The 20,063-nt window shown below is 39.5% G+C and overlaps 2 protein-coding genes across 2 annotated transcripts; both read right to left on the minus strand.

The window, feature by feature from the left end:
• Positions 1 to 848: 848 nt before the first annotated feature.
• LOC116289882 (uncharacterized) lies at positions 849 to 9,416 on the minus strand. The gene is made up of 5 exons (XM_089028337.1): positions 8,503 to 9,416; positions 6,904 to 8,430; positions 5,893 to 6,045; positions 1,067 to 1,170; positions 849 to 958 (listed from the first exon to the last, which is right to left on the minus strand). The coding sequence occupies exons 1-5, from the start codon at positions 9,414 to 9,416 to the stop codon at positions 849 to 851; spliced, it is 2,808 nt and encodes a 935-aa protein (XP_088884463.1).
• A 1,498-nt stretch (positions 9,417 to 10,914) lies between these two features.
• Positions 10,915 to 14,425, minus strand: LOC148911889 (uncharacterized). Its single transcript, XM_089027875.1, has 5 exons — positions 12,684 to 14,425; positions 12,249 to 12,322; positions 12,069 to 12,160; positions 11,604 to 11,713; positions 10,915 to 11,516 (listed from the first exon to the last, which is right to left on the minus strand). The coding sequence occupies exons 1-5, from the start codon at positions 13,062 to 13,064 to the stop codon at positions 11,322 to 11,324; spliced, it is 852 nt and encodes a 283-aa protein (XP_088884001.1). The 5' UTR covers positions 13,065 to 14,425; the 3' UTR covers positions 10,915 to 11,321.
• Between the last annotated feature and the right edge of the window lie 5,638 nt (positions 14,426 to 20,063).

Raw genomic sequence — 20,063 nt, forward strand, 5'->3', positions numbered from 1 at the left:
ACACATGGTTCTCAAATGTACCAAGGTGTTGAATTTTGGTTGGAATCATTAAAAATTCCAAGAAACATTGAAAGACTGGAGGAATTGAAAGAAATCTGGGAAAATGGTGGTGAAGATTGCCATCCACTTAAAGACTGGACCTGCCAAATGAGGAACTATAAAGACAAAAATGGAAGCCACACTTCAATTTATAGTGAAAGGAAATGCATTTACAATATATACAAAGAACACAACATTAATTTGCGAAACATATATAATAAATATCAAGAGGTAAATTGATTTGTAGTAATCCTCTAATTCATGAAAAACAAGTGGAACTAAAAGGTCTATTCTCATTCCAACTTTCATTGTAAGCAAGTTCAAAAAGGTTAACTTTTTATGCATCAAAGCGAAGTGACTATACCTATGAAACAAACACAAAACCATGGTTTTCTTTTCTGGCTGTAAGGATATTTCATGGGTTTATTGTCTTTATTAAAAAACAGGATTTAGCACAAGACTCCTTTCGAAACAATTATCCGTGATAAAAATATGGCCTAAAGAACTGAAATATTGGATACACTTTTAATGACTGGGACACTTAATCTTTAGGGACAGAATGAAGCAAGCACAATTAAAATAAAAAGCTTAGATTATGAATAAAGATTGAGTTCCCTTGCTGAATGTTTGTATAAAACTTGAAACAACTCAATGGTGATTTGGAGGTGAAATTATTAGTAGATATCACAGATGTATAATGCAAATAGCCAAATGAGAAAACAAGTATTCTATTGACACACAAATGCCTCACTTGGATGATTCCAAGACAAAAGCAATATGTTATCGCGAAGTCAACAGTAATAACATCATTAGAACCTACCATCTTCCTGCCCTTTTAATCGTGCTGTCATCTGCCCCACAAGGAGCAGCCCATCTATCAGCTGAACGTCTAATGCTGAGGGTTGTGAGCTTGGCACATCTATTAGGAAAATATCGTATGTTATAATTAACTAGTTCAATTTCTTTACTGCGGGAGAAAGGTTCTGTAGGCGGCCAATATTTAATAAGCTGACATAACATAATTTACCTTTTTTTTTCTTTTTCTGTACGATGTTACACCTCAGGCAGAATTGGGATGTAGCTTGCGGTTGTTCTTTGCAACACTGGGAAAAAGGAGTACTTTTCTTACATCTGTAAAAGGAATGATCAGAAGCACACATCATTACCATAAAATTATAAATACATTTTTTATTGTGAAACTAATGCATTTTAACCAATCTTTATTCAGCTTCCTGAAGGCAAGTCAAGGAATGCGATTTCTCAGCCTTCTAAAAAGGATAACATCTCCAACTCTATTTTTAAATTTCAGGGAGCCCTTTCCTTTGTTTGTTTTCCACATGCTCATCAGTTGAAATGAAATGCCATATGACTGATCAAAACTGTACTATGCACTCCTAGATGGATTCTAGTTGCAATTGCAACTGATTACTAGCGTAGTATATTTTTAGGCATGATAGCTGGAACATATAAATGAAATTCAACCCCCCTCCGCCCCCCTTCCCCCAAACAAAAAATTGCAATAAAGCTATTTATAACAATAATATTTTATTTAATCTATGGTATGGTAGGCATAATTAAGATTTAAAAATAACTTGGTATAATAATTTATTGTTGATGACTCAGTTTCTCACATTCCTCAATATACAATGATACTAGAAGGAAGTAAAAGTATAATATGCCAATTCATACATGATATAGACTAGATATCAAATTATAATTTTACCTGAAACAAGTAGCCATATTAAAAGGACAGTAACTGGACATAACTCTGATTTTAGAGGGTTAAACCATAGTGTAAGCGTTACTCCTGAAACATATTTTAATGACATGCATTAGAAAATTTTATTAAATATGTGTTATCCGATCCCATGTACAAAGGCTGGATAGAGTACATAACACACCAGATAAGAGTTATGCAGTTATATTTGTTTTAACTGCTCAGGGTAAGTGATATCCAGTGCTATAGTGCTAACCCTAACCTTTGTACAACAAGCAGGCTCTGAATTTTTTTATATGTACAATCATTGCCAATATGCAAACCCTAATATGTGTTAAAAGTGAATGAATAAAATTTTTTGCACCTACCTTAAGCTTTCTTATCTGCCTTTGACCACGGAATTTTCATTTCCAATCGCTCTGGCAATTTACCTGATTCAAGTAGACAATAATAGTTGCATATATGTGAAGTATTTCAAAATCACTATATATCAATACAACCAGTAAGTCAATAGAAAATATGATGTAGATGACACCAATGGGTGTTTAAAATAGACCTTATCATAACAAGTTAAGTGTGGACCATGCATGCAAATATATGTTTTTCTTGATAATGAGAATGGAATGCAAGATTACTACTCCAAAGAGCAGAACACTTATAAAAGACATACATTTTGACCTGCATATAAGTAGTACTATATAGACTTTTTCTTGCGTTTCATAGAAAGCATTATGTGTAAAATATCTGTGAATTTATATGTATATAAATAGATAGATAGTTAAGTAGAATTTAAGGAAACCATAAGATTTGAGCAACCAATTACTGCCAAAAATATTGAATAGAACATTCGGGCCTTTGGCTTCAGATATGTACCTGTAGATGTACATGTATTGATTTTCCTTTCACCCTACATGATTTTTCCCTGACTTGTTAAATTAATATTGTACCTGAATAGTTGGGAGGTAATTTAATGTGTTTCATCTTCAAACGGAGAGGTTCCTCCCCCCGTAAGAATAATGAAAATGAAAACAAGGTTATAGTCCATAACCACAAGCCACGTAAGCCATGGTTACAAAACATAAAGCAGAAATAATTTAGGCAATATAATAATAATAAGAAGAAGAATGGCATAATATAAATACTATATTATAGTTTTACATACATATGGAAAACCATATCATGAGCATGCCTCAACTGTTTTCAGGCAGTAGTTGCACATCCGCAACACCTATATGGGCGGCCGACACCAAAAATACATCGCAAGTCGATTGGTCTAACTATCGATGTCAAATGGTATAGCTAACTCTCGATTGGTCTAGCTTAATGTTGAATGGAATAGCTCTAAACTGTCGATCGGTCTAACTATCGATGTCAAATGGTATAGCTAACTATCAATCAGTCTAGCTTAATGTTGAATGGAATAGTTTTAAACTGTCGATGGGTCTAGCTTGATGTTGAATGGAATAGCTTTAAACTGTCGATCGGTCTAGCTTGATGTTGAATGGAATAGCTTACTATCCATCGGTCTAGCTTGATGTTAAATGGAATAGCTAACTATCCATCGGTCTAGCTTGATGTTGAATGGAATAGCTAGTCTCCCGCAGAGCGTGGTTTCCCGAAGACACAACTTACTAGGGAGGGATGAGTTGTTGGACTTAAAGTGCAGTGATCATGAAACCAGATCGCATCCGATCTGTGGTCACCACGTTGGCATCTTAACCTTTACTCTAGGTAGGTGATTTGTTGTATGCCTGTTTTTCCTCTAATTTAGATGTTTTTATGGAAGTTTAAGTTGAAATAACCGGGTAGGGAACATATCAGCCCTGCTTTAGGACACAAATTTGTGAAATCGATCTGCTATTTTACTTTATAAAAATCTGATTGAAGTGTTTGTATAACCCTAGCCGCGTGGACTGAGTAATTTCACTTGAAAAGCAGCAGTTGCCTTCATACAAAAGCTAGAATATTTTAGGAAACTGCATTTATTTCCAAGTCCCCCTTGTCTTATTAGTGTATAGACTTCAAAAAAAGACTTGAACGTCGTGGGTCGATTGAGCGTGCCTTGGTTTCACTTGATGTTATTAAAAAGTTAAAATCTAAACTATGCATCATACAAAGAAAATTTACAATATTTTCAAGTACGATTTAAATCACAGGAAAAGGTGTTTTTGAAATTCGGATGCCGAGTTATGAAGGTTGAATTTGTGTTACGCAACGCAGCGACGTTGATCTAAATATCGAAGAAACAAGGGCGGATCCAGCCAAAAAATATAGGCTTGACAAAATTTTGCAAGACACCAGTTGGGAAGGGGGCTAGGATTCGAAATCATAAAAGATTAGGTGGGAAATGTGGATGCAAAGGGGGTAAACGAGGCTTGAGAGGGGGGCTACAGCACCACTTGATCCGTCCTTGTAAAAATCCAAAATAATTAACCAAAGCTTGTGAAATGTAATGGAAATGATAGAAAAATTTCTATCGTTCTAGTCATCATTGGGTTTGGCAAAAACTCCAAGAAGACTCTGAAGGTTATGATCAGTTATCAAAGTGACATGGACCCACTACTTGAAGAATTAAAAAATGTACAAGGTACACTAGAGGGTAGCCCTAGCTTCGAGGACCTTAGCCGCACTGTATTAAGGCTTGAAGTTATCACAGAGGCTGCTCTCCTAAATGAAAAAGTTCCAGTACAAGTTTGCGATTTAATTATTAAGGCATGAAATTTACTTCAAAAAGAAGCAAGTATGAACATAACAGAGGAAAGTTACTTCATGAATTACGAAGTTCCTATCCAGAATCAGGGACACAGAGGCAGTCCAAAATTCTCAATTTCATATGAGCAGGTTCTTTTTTTGAAAGGTTTTGAATGAATTGTTTATCAAATAAAAAATTGCTGATAGTTGGATTCGTCTGCCGGGGGTATTTGTTAGATAGATGGGTGAGAGTGGATGGGAATATGAAAAATGAGGCTATCTACGTAACTTAAAAGAAGCAAAATAACACGTATTACAATATACTTGTTCTAAAGAAAACGGTTTTAATGTACAAGACATGGCGCTTATGCTCGGTGTAACCAAGCGAACGGTAGAGAACAGGTTAAGTTAGTACAAACTTACCAACAAGTCCCGATACAGTGATATTGCTGACGATGTCCTTGATGCGCAATTTCAACGGATTCTTGCTAATTTCCCCCGTTCAGGTATCTGACAAGTACATATGCTATTCATAAATTCCCTTTTAATTAACCTCGTATTAACGGATTTTATTTTTCACTAGGCTTTAAAACCATACAAAGTGCTCTGACGTCAGAGGGGATACACGTTCAAAGAACACGACTAAGAAGTTCGCCCAACCCACCCCAACTTTTTTTACTATTATTTATTCTATTCCTAGCTTCTCCCCATTTCTTCCTTCCCACTTTTTACTAGGTTTCTCCGTGGACCCTGCTTTTGAGGTAATGTTGAATCTTTCCTCCGCTGTCTAATCATAAATCGGTCTCCCGTTCATTCATTCACTCCGGTCATTAGTTTGATGGTTCGCTTATTTATCTACTCATCTTACATTTCCTTAATGTCTTCTCAAAGGCGTTATGCACGTGGTTGTTGGTTAAAGACATGGTGAAATACAAAATTATAAAGGGAAATTAACTTCTTTAATCCAAAATGTTATGAGTAGAGCTTTGGCTAAAAAGAAAAAAAGCAGGGCTCACAGTATTTTTAAAGAGAAGCAAAACAGAGACAACTCTTCCAAAGGCGAATTACAAATTAGACGCATTTCAAACTAGGCAATAAAATTGTAGCAGTTGCCATAGAAACAGAACAGTCTTCTTTCTTTGGAAGTTCTCAGGAAGGTGTGGCAGCTTTTCGCCACAAAATGCCAATTCAAAATGCAAAAAAAGTCCAAAACGTGCACAAAAGGTTGAAGATTACAAAAGGTATCGATGCTTACGGTGACCCATAACCGTCACGGCAACACCAAATTTCACGGCACAACACAATAAACTCGCGGCAAAATAACCAATGTTCACGGCACTACATAATCCTGAGCTTCTATAATATTAATGTTCTTCAATAAAAGTTTGCGTGCGAGATACACAGCAGCAAGAGTGTGGAACTGCCTTAAAAAGGCAAAAACGTACTTGGACGGCACTGACATTTGGCCTGTCTGTGTAGTGTCACGACCACCTTGTAACGTCTGTGGAGTGTCACGACCACCATGCCCTGTCTGTCCAGTTCTTGTCTGTCGCGTTCCACCTAGATTTTGGCTGTGAGCTGACTCAGACTCGTTATCACTGGAATATACATTTTAACAAAGATCACGTGAAGGGCCAATATAACAAAAAACAATTTTTTTGTTGAAAGAACAACTGGAGCAACAACAAAGGTGGATCCAAGGTGGTTGAAGGGGGGCTGTAGCTTCATATTTGATCAAAATGATGTTCACGTTTGTTTTGAATAAAGCCTTTCAAATCAACCAGGCCTAAACTCATATCCTTGTGTAATAATTGAATTCAAGCGTTTTACGTTTTACATTGTTCTTTATTAGAGCCAAACTTCGTTCTAAACTACAGATAAGAAAAACCGTGTGTCTCACCATCGAACGACGTTGGCTTCTAACCACGCCGTCTGCCGGTGATGACGTCACGACTGTCGCGATATGCAGCTACATGGCTCCCCAAATACCCTGCTGGTATTTACAATCAATCAAACGTGAAAAACTGTTCAAACTAAAGTTCATTCTTTATCTAAACTCAAACTTTAAACGTTCATAGTCCATCGATAAGGCTCCTCGTCAGGGAATCGTCATCTTCTATTCTTCCTGGGCAACCAACAGCACAAGTTTCTGCACGGGTCTCTCCAACGTCCTTGCCTTTCTGTTGGGTCCTTCGGTACTTGCATTTCCAACTGCCAGTCGGACCTTCGTTAGTGTTCCTTCTTCATCAGGATACGTTTCTTCCACTCTACCCAGTCGCCACTGGTTACGGGGTATGTCTTCGTCCTTTATAATGACGACGTCATTAACTCTCAGGTTTCGTCGGGGACGAGTCCACTTCTGCCTTTGCTGGAGCGACTAGAGGAATTCCCCCTTCCAGCGATTCCAAAACTCATTTGCAAGAAACTGTATTGTGCGCCATCTGCGTTTAAGGTACATGTCGGCAAGCTGGAACTCTCCCGGTGGCGGTAATACCAGTCTTGACTTGGACGTCAGCAAATGATTGGGTGTAAGGGGTTCTAGTGAGTCTGGCGATCCAACTGTGTCTGTTGTTAACGGTCTGCAGTTTATGATGGCCTCAGCTTCACAAAGGAAAGTTCTTAAGGACTCCTCGTCTAGCTGTTGTCCAGAGTTCTCGAGCATTGAGTTGAGAACGTTGCGGGTTGTCCTTATCTGCCTCTCCCAGGCTCCGCCCATATGGCTGGCCGCGGGTACGTTCATCTTAAAACTTGTCCAGTCACAGCCTTTCTCTAGCAAGAACCGGTGGATCTTAGACTGATCCATTTCCTCGAGGGCGTCCTTTAGCTCTCCTTTAGCTCCAACAAAATTAGTTCCTTGGTCGGACCTTATTTGTCTGACAGGCCCTCGTCTGGCGATAAAGCGGCGCAATGCGTTTATGAACGCGTCTGTATTCAATGCGTTGGCGGTCTCGAGGGGGACTGTGCGTGATGCCATACAAGTAAATAATACTCCGTAATGCTTCATTTCCTTGCGCCTTTCCTTTATTGTCCACGGACCGAAATAGTCTACCGCGCACAAGGTAAACGGGGGCGAGGGTTCTACCCTATCCATAGGCAGGTCGGCCATTCGCTGTTCTTGTACGCTACCACGAAGCTTACGGCATTTTACGCATCTGTAAAGGTACTGCGCTAGGGCAGAATTCCCACCGATAATCCATACGCCTGTAGCTCGTATCTGGTTCATCGTGATTCCTCGGCCTTGGTGTTCGACTATCTCGTGGTGGTGTCTGATTACTAGCTGTGTAACATGTCCCTTTCGTGGCAGGATAATAGGATGTTTGAGTTCATTGGATACATTTGCACGCCGGATGCGACCGCTGACTCTCAAGATTCCATCGGCGTCTACAAAAGGATCTAGTCGGTATAACTGACTGCATTTCTTCATGGATTTGTTTCGCCTTCTTGCCTTCTCTCTCGTCGTCTCGTCGTCGGTCACCTTAAGTGAGCGTAGAACTCGCAGCTCGTTTGAATAAGCTGTCACTTGCACAAGCTTGATAATCTTGTTTTCAGCTTGACGCAGCTCTTCAACTGTCAGCGGCTGGTCTATCTTCTTAAACGTACGCTCTGCAAACTGTGGGGGTTGTTTATCGTTCTTACCACTTGCCTTGTCGCGTAACTTGTATCTCAGGCACAACTCCACTGCTGTTTTAGCCTTGTGCCAGCTAGAGAATCTTTCTAGACGTTTGAGGATGGTCGCAAATTTCATGACCTCCTTTGTCAATGTTGGGAAGACTTGCGACTCCTTCTTTACTTCTGGGTTGTCGTCAGAGAGTACGGGGGTGACTTCTGCTTGTTCCTCTAGAGGCTTGACCTGCGCCTTCCACAGGAAGTTAGGTTCTGTCAACCATCTTGAATCATGAACTAGTTCCCGGGCGGTGATACCCCGTGAGGCGGCGTCCGCTGGATTCTCGTTTGTACGTACATAGCTCCATTGGTCGGGAGAACTATGGTCTCAGATTTGCTGTACTCTGTTTGAGACGAATACGTGAAATCGCCGTGCGTCGTTGCGAATGTACCCTAAAACCACTTGACTGTCTGTCCAGTAGAATTCTGTAATGTTACTGTATTCGAGCTCTTCTTGTAGTTTAGTACTGATTCTTACAGATGTCAATGCCGCTGTCAGCTCCAGTCGTGGTATAGTCATGGGTTTTAGAGGGATGACTCGCGCCTTGCCCATTATAAACGAGCAATGGACTTCGTCGTTCTCGTTGACCAATCGCAGGTAGGAGCATTGACCGTATCCCGAGTAGCTGGCATCCGAAAAGTGGTGTAATTCGATGCTCTTTATTTCTCCAAAGTCTGCTGGTCTGTAACAACGTTGGATCTTGAGGTCTTTCAGCGTCGTTAGATCTCTCCTCCACCCTTCCCATCGAACGCGCAGCGTCTCAGGAACGGGATCGTCCCAATCAGATTTCTCCTTGCACAGCTCTTGGAGGATCTGTCTTCCTACCAACAGTACTGGTGCGACAAACCCGAGGGGGTCATAAACGGAACTCACCGTAGCGAGTATTCCCCTGCGCGTGAGAGGTCTGTCTTGAAGTATTATCCTGAACTGAAAAGTGTCTGTCTCCACGCACCAGTGAAGTCCCAGAGTACGTTCTACTGGCAGCGTGTCATTAAGTAGGTCTAGTTCCTTCAGTTCCTTTGACCTATCCGCAGGCAACACTGACTGTATTACCCTCTTTGAGTTGGAGGTGAACTTGTGAAGTCGTAGGCCGCCCTTTGCGCACATCAACTGACTATCTTGAATTAGCTTTATTGCTTCGTCCTCTCTAGCTACAGACTTCAACCCGTCGTCCACGTAGAAATCTCTTCTAATGAAGTTGGCAGCTTCACTACCGATCTCTTCCTCGTAATCATCTGCCGCTTTCTTCAATCCGTAGTTGGCACACCCGGGGGAAGACGCTGCACCGAATAGGTGCACAGTCATTCTGTACGTTGCTGGTTCCTTGGTGGTATCTCCGTCCTCCCACCAGAGGAATCTTAAGAAGTTTCGATGGTGCTCGTCTACTCTGAATTGGTGAAACATTGATTCTATATCGCAGGAAAATGCAACCTGTTCCTGTCTGAATCGACATAAGACTCACTCGACGAAAAAATGGATTTGTCATGTAGGCAAACATATAGACAAATATATGGGCAAATATCATATTTGACTAATAGTATACAATATTTGCCCAATGACTGTATATGATATGTACCTACACATTTATCCCATGGGCACAGATGGCAAAGTCCGTATGGCCCAGTAAAATCCCAAACGGCAAATATATAGCAGATATCATATCATCCATACATTTACCCGGTAGTAAATGTGAATGCTCATTTGATATGTGCACGTATTTGCCCAGCCCGTATATGTGTTTTATGCCTTACGTATACCCTGTGTTTCCCCAGGCCGTATATGTGCTTCATGCCTTACATATACCCTGTATTTTCCCAGGCCGTATATGTGATTAACGCCTTACATATACCCTGTCTTTGCCCAGGCCGTATATGTGATTAATGCCTTACATATACCCTGTATTTTCCCAGGCCGTAAATGTGATTCATGCCTTACATATACCCTGTGTTTGCCCAGGCCGTATATGTGATTTATGCCTTACATATACCCTGTGTTTGCCCAGGCCGTATATGTGATTAATGCCTTACATATAACCTGTGTTTGCCCAGGCCGTATATGTGATTAATGCCTTACATATACCCTGTATTTTCCAAGGTCGTATATGTGATTTATGCCTTACATATAAACTGTATTTTTCCAGGCCGTATATGTGATTAATGCCTTACATATACCATGCGATATGCTCTGACCGTATATGTGATTAATGCCCCCTTAATGCCTTAGATGTACCAGCGCGTCTTAGCCATATTTGCTCAGTTGAATTATGCTCATCATATTTGCTAAATTTAACTATGTTATCAGTCTTCAGCTATTGTCACTTATGGCAGGCCAAAAAAAATAAAAACGATATATGTCGTGACAACCACCTCATACTTTAAACATAGCTAACCTACGCTAAGAAGCAGGAAAAAAGACATAAATCATAGTGAAACATTTTTATTGTGAATTTCCTTTTCTTGACGACTGATTAACTATGAACAATTTGTTAACTACAACTAATTAAAAATGCTAGTTCTGTAAATTAATTATAGGTGTTTGATTCATCTTGTGACAGAATTTGTGAAAGAAGATCATAATATATTTAGTTGTCAATCGATCTGTGGCTTGTGTACGATTCTTTTTAGATATTCTGTAGTAGTACACTTCATTTATAACTGCAAAAATTTAATTAAGGACACCGAACGTGGTTGGGTTTCTACGAGTTTTATGAATTAAATCTTGTGTCACTGTTCCTCCGTTCCTTTGGCCTGATTTCTAGGGTTTTCTTTCTTCTTTCGATTATTTGAACATTATACTTGTTTACTTGAAGAAATCCAAAGGTCAATAGGCTTAAATAGCCGCTGCTATACCGTTTGACCTTTGGATTTCTTCAAGTAAACGAGTATAACGTTCAAGTAATCGAAAGAAGAACGAAAACCCTAGAAATCAGGCCAAAGGAACGGAGGAACAGTGACACAAGATTTAATTCATAAAACTCGTAGAAACCCCAACCACGTTCGGTGTCCCAGTGCCCTTGATTTGATAAAAACCTTTAGGCTCTCAATGCCCATTCGGGACCTCCAGATGGCCTTGGGCGTCTTGACGGCTCCCCGATTTTCCGCTTCAAAAGCATGGTGAGACTGCGCTCTGACAGCCTCCTTTTTGACTTTCGGTCCATGCTTTCCATGAACTGGTTAGCTAGGGGGCTTCTCCATGGCAGAGGGTGTTTTATTAAAACTTTACTCTGCTTAGTAGGGCCCCCTTCGTTATCAGAGCCGCTGTATCGTCATCAGCCTGGTCATCCGCCTCTGACATCGACTCCTCTGATGACATATACTCCAGTTTCATAATTGCCTTGACTTTCTCTTTGTCCCCTGGTGATAGCGAGGTTGACAAGTCCGCTGCCTTGGATCTGGATTTTAGGAGCTAAAAGAAAAAAGAAAAAAAAAAACACCGACAGTCAAAGTTTCTTATTAAACAAAGTCATAATCGTTGCAAATTCAGTTTACTCACATTTTGTTTTCTTTGTGTTTTCCGCTGCATCTTTTGATGCCTTCCAAGGGCCCCTGAACGCTCTCTTTTGTTTCTCTTTCTTCTCGTCAGAAAGTGGCTTTTAAGGGCAGCTGAAATTATATCAAGTACCCATATATTAAAACTTGAGACAAAATTTGTTAGAAATTTTGGCATTTGGCCGACAATTATTCCTTTAGCATCCATTTGTTTTTGCTTTGTTTTGTTTTGTTTGTTTTTTTTTTTGTTTTTTTTTTGTTTTTTTTGTTTTTTTTCCATGTTATTTTATTTCAAACTGCTTCCCCTCCCTTCGGCATTTGAATATTTCTAAAGGGATTTCGTTACCTCCTTCCCCCCCCCCCCCCCCCCCGACCACCACCACCACCCTTTGTCCTCACCCCTCCCCCGGGTTAACTTTGATAGGTGCATAAGGCCTTTCGCACTTCGTAATATAAAATACATAAATACCTTCTAACTCGACGGCAGAGACATCCTTATGAACATTCAGAACTCTATCCCTTATTGCGTTATTAATCTGTTCGTTGACGTCATCTCTGAAACTAATTAGGAAATGCCATATTTGAGTGGTAAGTGGAGAAACTATGGATGATTCAGACAAGATCAGTTTTATTAAATTTTCATACTTACACTTTAGTAAAATCCCATATAAGAGGGTTTTCTTCCCTGTCCCGTAATTTCTTTGCTACCAAGCGTACTTCAGACTGTAATAACATAATATAATTCATTAAAATCATAAGATGTACCTTAAGTTATTCTTAGACATAGTAATAATGTTTTCATTATTTTTATGGCTGTGATTGTATAATATTGGGGAAAAAATCGAAATCAAATCAATTCCTTTACAAAAAAGGAAATTATCATTATCATTCAGTGTCTTGTTATTGGAAATCAATAGTAAAGTTTGGTAGCATTAACCACTGCCATGGCGGGTTTCCCGCCAATTTTAGCATTGCATAAATTATACCGCTGCATAATTATACCAACTACTCTTCGTGCCAAGAATTCCCAGTAAAATTATCAATAAAAATAGCTTGCTTTTTTAAATATTGCCACTTTACTTACTGCAACAGCCTTTGAGACAGTAATCTTGGTCTTGCTGTTGTCCTTGTTCTGCTGGCTTTCTTTTAAGGCCGCTAGTATTTGGCGGTTTTGTTCTTGAAGTTCTTTAAACTGTTTTACAATCGTTTCGAAATTTGAAGAAATTTCTTCTTTTTCGCTGTCGGGGTCAACGTTCTCATTCTCGCTTGTTGCTTGCAATAGGCGATTTCTGTGTTCTCTTAGCACATCCTCGTTACCACCAGGGACAGAGGGAATAAGTATATTAAGCCTTTGAGAATTGGTGCCATTTTCAGTATGTCTACTCGTACTGCTTGTACTGGTAGTTGCAGTAACAGAATGGATTGGCATTGGGCGTCCTGGTAAAGGTGTAGATGTTCTTCCCATTTTTTGATCGCGACGAATGAACGCAATTTATAAGCAAAGATATAGAATGTGCGGGAAACTAGATAACCGACAGAGTTTGTTACCTGTTTGTGACCAAAAGGCGAATGAACGAATAAGCACATCCACCGAACAAATCTACCCCCTATCTATCACGGCGTATCACGTGACTTGTGATGACATATACGTTCATATAATGAAGTCTAATAATAAAAAAAGGAATAACTGTCTTATAAAAATGCTGAAGTTGTATCCAGGATTCATGTTAAGTAATATATTTATTATCTTAAAGCTATTTGCTCCATTTTATAAAGTTATGAATTTTTTTCTAAAGCCTAGATTCACGAAATATCATTGCAATAAACTTGATTAGCTTCTAGCTCTAAAACCATCGTACCATTATCTGCCGCCAACAGTGACAGCTCTAAGGAAAAGGGCGCGGTAATAAAGATCCGGCGTGCTTTTGTCCAATGGCATGTGGTTGATGGACGTGGAACTTTATTAGCTGGAATATGGCTGTTAGCCATTCAAAATACTTGGATTTTGAGTAATTATCCCAATGATACACACCGTCTTTTTAATTATATAGTTCTGGAAAACAAAATGTCTTCTGCGATGTCAAAGCGTTATCATTGCTTTCATTGTAACGAAGATCTACATTACAGAGTATTTTGCCGTCACAAAGAAGAATTTTATGATCCTTTAACAAATCAATGGCAATTACAGCGGAATGACGACGAAGACTCAAATGATAGTATTTTCACTCACGAGATTGACGGCCAGAACGACACTTCTTCTAATGACTACAGCGAGATAAACGTTTTGGACCAAACTGATCAAGACTCCTCTGATGTGCCAAATACAAACCAACCATCAAGTGACGAATTCTTACCAGCTACTTCACAAAAAGGTATTGATGTTATACGTTTATTTGATGATTAGATTATATAATCTTTAAATGTTAAAGTCAAACTGCATAGATAAAAGACTGAATCTTTAACAAGCGGCTGATTTGCACATGATCTAGCTCCCCTATTGGATTTACTACCAAGCATTAGTGTTATTGAAGCGAGATTAAGTTAGAGGTACAAATGATTCTTTTCTATTTCTATCTTAGCCTCGTTTTCACCGTTACTTTTAAGAAGGGTGCATTATTAAGTAATCGGCTTATGGTTGCCATTAAAACCTCAGTGTTCATTCAGAAAGGTTCATTCAAAGAGTTTATAAAATCATAGCTAGAGATAACTCATTTAAAACGCCAAAAAGAATTTACTATGTTCAAATGGATATTGCTGTACATTTTCGTCTCCAAATCAATTCATGACTGTGGTCATCCTGAGATAGCATGGTATCCGGCAAAACATGCTTGTTAAGTTAGAGAAATACAATTATAAGTAATTTATTTAATATGTCTCTTGGGTTTTTTATTTTCGATTTATCATTTTTCTTTCACGAATTATAAATTGTTGTTTTGCTGACTTAGAAATTAATATTTTATTTTCAATGGAAATCATTTATTTTCAGAGCAAAATTTGGGTCAAAATTATACATTTAGGGACCGGTCATTATTTAAGTTGGAGGGCGGGGGGGAGGGGGGGGGGGGGTGGAGGAGAAATTGTCAGTGACGCAAAAAAAAAAAAAGGCCCCCCCTTTGAAGGCATCCAAGTTTATCGAAAATCCCCCATGGATTGTATTAAAAAATTTAAAAATTTTCCCTAAAAGTCATTTTTAAATTTCAAGACCCCCCATTTTTCACTAGCAAAAATTTCAGGCCCCCCCCCCCCCCCCCCCCCCAAAATTTTTTCTCCACCCCCCCCCCCCCAACTTAAATAATGACCGGTCCCTTAGCCCATGAGGTTTTTTTTACTGACATTTTTTTTTTCTAGTATTATAATGGTTTCAGACTTTATCTTATACTATGTTGCAGTTATACAATGCCGAATGAATAAAATACATCGTATTTGCTTATGTTTAAAGGAGACGGAATAAATAACTTTGAGGAAGAAGATCAAGTGTTTTGGGATGACAAGTTGGACAGTGAATCTGACCATGAAGAGATAAGAGGAAATGAAAGGAGATTGGTTGAAACTTGGGATATTGATATCGAAGACGTAGAAAGAGATTTTGAACAATCTAGTGCAGAAATAAGCGTTGCCGTCGAAGCAAGTTCCCGAGTGACCCTTATTAACTGGATTGCCTTGTTTGTGTGCTTTTGGTCTGCATACTTTTCTGTACCAGACCGAGGCATTGATATTCTCCTCGCCTTTTTTAAAGCGATTTTTTCAGGTTTTGTGTGAGCTTTCGCCAATCATTTTCCCAACCGCAGTATTTGTTTTCCCGAGCTCCTTCAAACTCTTGAAAAATTATCTTTCTTTTAAAGATAAGCATTCAAAGTATGTTGTTTGTCCGAAATGCGACACCCTATACCGTTTTCAAGACTGCATAACAACAAGATTCGGGCGTGTCATTGCTAAACCATGTTCTCACATTGCTTTTCCGAATCACCGTCAATTGTTTCGCCGCACACCTTGTGGAGCGGAATTGCTTAAGGAAATTCGTTTGAAAAATGGACAGACGAAATTGTACCCACATAAAGTTTATTGTTATAAAAGCATCAGAGACACTCTAACTCTCTTTATTAAGCGACCAGACGTTGTACAAAAATGTGAGATTTGGAGAAATCGGAATGTACCGGACGATATTTTAGTTGATATTTACGATGGCCAAGTGTGGAAAGATTGGCAATATTTTAACGGCACTCCTTTCCTTGCCCAGCCTAATAATTATGCTTTTATGCTGAATGTTGACTGGTTTCAGCCTTTTAAGCACAGTGTCTATAGCGTTGGAGTCATATATATGGTCCTCCTAAATCTTCCGAGAAAAGAAAGGTACAAAGAGGAAAACGTAATAATAGTTGGGGTAATACCTGGTCCACACGAGCCCAAATTGAATATCAATACGTACTTACAACCACTTGTAGCCGAATTGAACTTATTGTGGCACGAAGGCATCCAAGTTCGGCCTCATGGGAGTAGAACAGCAAGATGTTTTCGAGCTGCCCTCCTTTGTATTGCTTGTGACATTCCTGCACTAAGAAAAGTTTGCGGTTTCTTAGGATGTACTGCTCACCGAGGGTGCTCAAAGTGCACAAGATTTTTCCCCCGGAGATTTTAGTAGCATGAATTTTTCAGGTTTCGAAGATGACGATACACCAAGGACAAATGAAGAGCACCGAAGAGAGGCTCAGAAAATACTCAATGCAACAACCGCTGATGAACGAAACCAAATTGAAACTTCCACTAGAACAAGATATTCTGAACTCTTACAGTTGCCTTACTTCGATTGTACTCGTTACCATGTTGTTGATCCTATGCACAATTTGTTTTTAGGGACAGCAAAACATTTAATGAAAAATGTATGGCTAAATGCTGAAACGCCAATTATTTCTAAAGAAAATTTGAATAAAATCCAGGAAAAGGTAGATGACGTCAAAGCACCATCATTTATTGGGCGTCTCCCGAAAAAGATATCAACATCGTTTGGAGGATTTACTGCTGATCAGTGGAAAACATGGACTCTCTTGTATTCTGTATTCTGCATTTGGAATATCGTTCCAACAGATGATTTGGAGCTGTGGAGGTTATTCGTATTGTCCTGCTTTCACCTTTGCTCTCCACTTATTACAACTGAAGAGCTACAAGAAGGACATGATTACCTAGTGGAATTTTGTAAATCGTTTGAAAAAAGATATGGAAAGGAACGTGTTACGCCAAACATGCATCTACACCTGCACCTCAGACAATGTATTTTAGATTACGGGCCTGTATATTCATTTTGGCTTTTCAGCTTCGAACGTTTCAATGGGATTTTAGGAGCGTTTCGAACTAACAATAGATCTGTTGAAATACAAATCATGAGAAAATTTCTCCAAAAGCATGAACTAAGAGATATCCCTTTACCAGAGAGATTTCGAGAAACTTTCCAACCAGTATTTCAACTTCTTCAGGAGGCACAACAAGTAGGAACACTTGGCGAAAGCATCCCATCAATACCATCAACACTTAATCTTTCAGTTGGTCAAGTACTACGTTGCTTAGAGTGGAGCAATATGAATGCATACTCATGTTTTTCACCTCGATCCATTGATGTTCTTGATGATGACTATACAGAATATCTCTTTAAAGCTTATGAAACAATTTTACCTCAACACTCGGTCATTGAATGTGTTACCGATACGTTTGAGAGAATTAATACCATTGGATATTCGGGGACAAAGCTAGGGTCCTCTGACTCTAGACTGGAACGTTCTTCCTTCATTCTTGCAAGTTGGTGTGGCCAATATAGTGGCAGTATTGAGACCGATTCATTTGACTTGCGCCCCGGTGTTGTCGATTTCTTTCTTAAACAAACCATTATAATTGATGGCAAGCAGGAATCATTGTGTATGGCAAAGGTTCGATGGTATCAGCGACATCCAGAAAGACACAGGATTGGCAGACCACATGAAATTTGGTGCAGAAACTTGTTTGAAATGGAAGGGCCCTCTACATTCATTTCCATACAAAGGATACACAGCCAGTTTGTTGCTGCTTACGATGTTATTGACAAAGAAAGAGTATTAATTGTTTGTCCTTTACAACGTAAATTGTACGGATGATGGAGATGACAGTAAAGTATCATCCATGAAAAATATTCAAAGCTATCAAAAATAAACTGTTTGAACTGTGCATCAGTAACTAGATAGTCAAAATGAAAATTGAATGAATTGTTTGATGAGTTTAAAATTAGATGAATTAAAATAATAATGAATGAAACTGCATATATTGGGAATAAAAAAGATGAATTCATATGTTTAGACTAAACAAAATTGATGCTTCAAATAATATTACAGATGTTAGCGGTTTGAAATGCAGCTGAGGTTAATGGGTTAATGAGTTTTCTTATTGTCACTGGAAAAAACGCATGTACGACTTACGCATATTATAAATACATCGTCCGCGTTTTTTCCTGTGTGTATCAACGCATATAACCTCACTTTCATGACATCAAAGCAAAACAATGATTGAATTAATGTGGTCGCAACATTGATGTCATGCGTTAGGAGAAAAAATTGACACATATGACTGAGATGGACCTGCATGCACTCCCTCTCGTAAGTCGTAAAAACAAGCCAACATCCATCATAATTCAGTTGAAAAATTATTGATTTGTTTTGAAAAGTTTTGATTGCAATAAATTGAAACGGAAACCTCACATCGGATATACTCAGTTTGGGGTATTGTATTTGCTCCCCAGGTAAATATGGGGCAAAGCCTAGTGCAAAGTTGATTTCATATGTGCCCTTCATTTGACAATAGGGCAAATATAGGGCAAAAACGGTTATCATATATCCCCACTGGGTAAATACTTCTAAACTAAGGGCAAATATATAACATATTTACCCATGTGTTCAGATGTATGGCAAAGCAATGGCAAATTTATTAGAAATTTACCCCGACCTTTGCCTGCATAGGCAAATGTATGGGCAAATATAGAGCACCATATTTGCCCAACATTTGCCAAGCGGACATATGATGACCAAATCCATTATTTCGTCGAGTGACTCCTACCAGACCATTGGTCATATCTGGGCCTTGCAACAAGTGTTCGTTCAAAGAATGACCGTTATACTTTGCGCTGCAGTCAAAAACCACGCGAACTTTGTCGGGTTTTTGAGGGTTGTATACCGCATGATGCGGTATATACCACACCTTGTCTTCTTCGTCTCCATCTTCTTGGGGAACTTTCTCCGCGTATCCCTTTCCGATAAGATCGTTCATAAAGGATGTATAATCTCTGTGTTGTTTACTGTCATTCTCTAGGCGAGACTTTAATTTGCTAAGTCGACGCAGGGCGAGGGTTTTGTTATTCTGTAAACGCGGTTCCGATTCTCGAAACGGTAAAGGCATCTGGTAATGGCCGTCCGGTGCTTGCCAAATACTTTCCTCCATCCTTGTTAGAGACTTTCTGTCATCTTGAGACAAGGGCGTTCCACGTGTCTGTTTCTCGAAGAAATCGGCTTCCAGTAGCCTTCTGACTTGCAGTGGATTTATCAACTCCCTTACTTCGTTCTTTACAGACAACAAGCAATTTTTTTTGTCTTTTGGGTTGTTAATTCTCGTGGTAGAGTTCACTACTTCATGTGCTACTAATCTATGACTGACGCCAATGGGATCCCATTCCTCGTCGGGAGGAGATGTGCGTATGTTTCCTATAATCCCCCAGCCGAGATCTGTCCTTTGTGCGTAAGGCTCGTTGTTATCACCTGAGATGATCTCGCGAGGGATAATAGCTCTTGTACAGTCTAATCCGATTAGTAGTGCGATCTCAACGTCGTCTCGGTACGGCATTAACCGGTTTGCTATCCTCGATGTGTGCGGCCATTGTCGAGCTGAATCAGGAGTGGGGATCTGATTTATTCTATCTGGAACCGTCTTCCGCGTGTAGGCCTTGGGTAGAGGGATGCTAATTTGGTTGCTAAGATCACTAACGACCAAGCCCTTGACTTGCTGACACGTTATCATCTCCGACTCAGCATGCATCGTAGACAGCAGTAATTGCGTTTCTATTCCCGAGGCTTCAAGCTTCTTGAGCGTCGTCTCTTTAACAAAGGTCTTGTCCAATTGGTCATCTAGAAGTGCGTAGATCAGCTCGCGTCATTCAGGTTCATCGCTGTGGTGTATCCAAACTGGTACAATCATAGAGTTATACTGACCCTTCTCATCGTTTCTCGTTAAACAGTGCGAAGTGCCGCGATCTGCCTTACTGACTTGAATTTCATCAGCTCTCTTTGGAGTATCTCTGTCGCCGCTTTGATCAACTTTGTTCTTCTTTGAAGCGTCCCCTTTATAATCAGCATGAAGAGATGTCGGGTGAGGCTTGTTACACGTTCGACACGATCTTGGGGTTTTGCAGTCCTTGGACAAGTGACCGCGTGCTAAACACTTGAAGCAAAGTCCCTTT

Source organism: Actinia tenebrosa, unplaced genomic scaffold (assembly GCF_029948245.1).
Source record: "Actinia tenebrosa isolate PJP-AT-01 unplaced genomic scaffold, QUT_ActTen_1.0 PGA_scaffold12__29_contigs__length_12842862, whole genome shotgun sequence".
In the NCBI taxonomy this organism is placed as follows: domain Eukaryota; kingdom Metazoa; phylum Cnidaria; class Anthozoa; order Actiniaria; family Actiniidae; genus Actinia; species Actinia tenebrosa.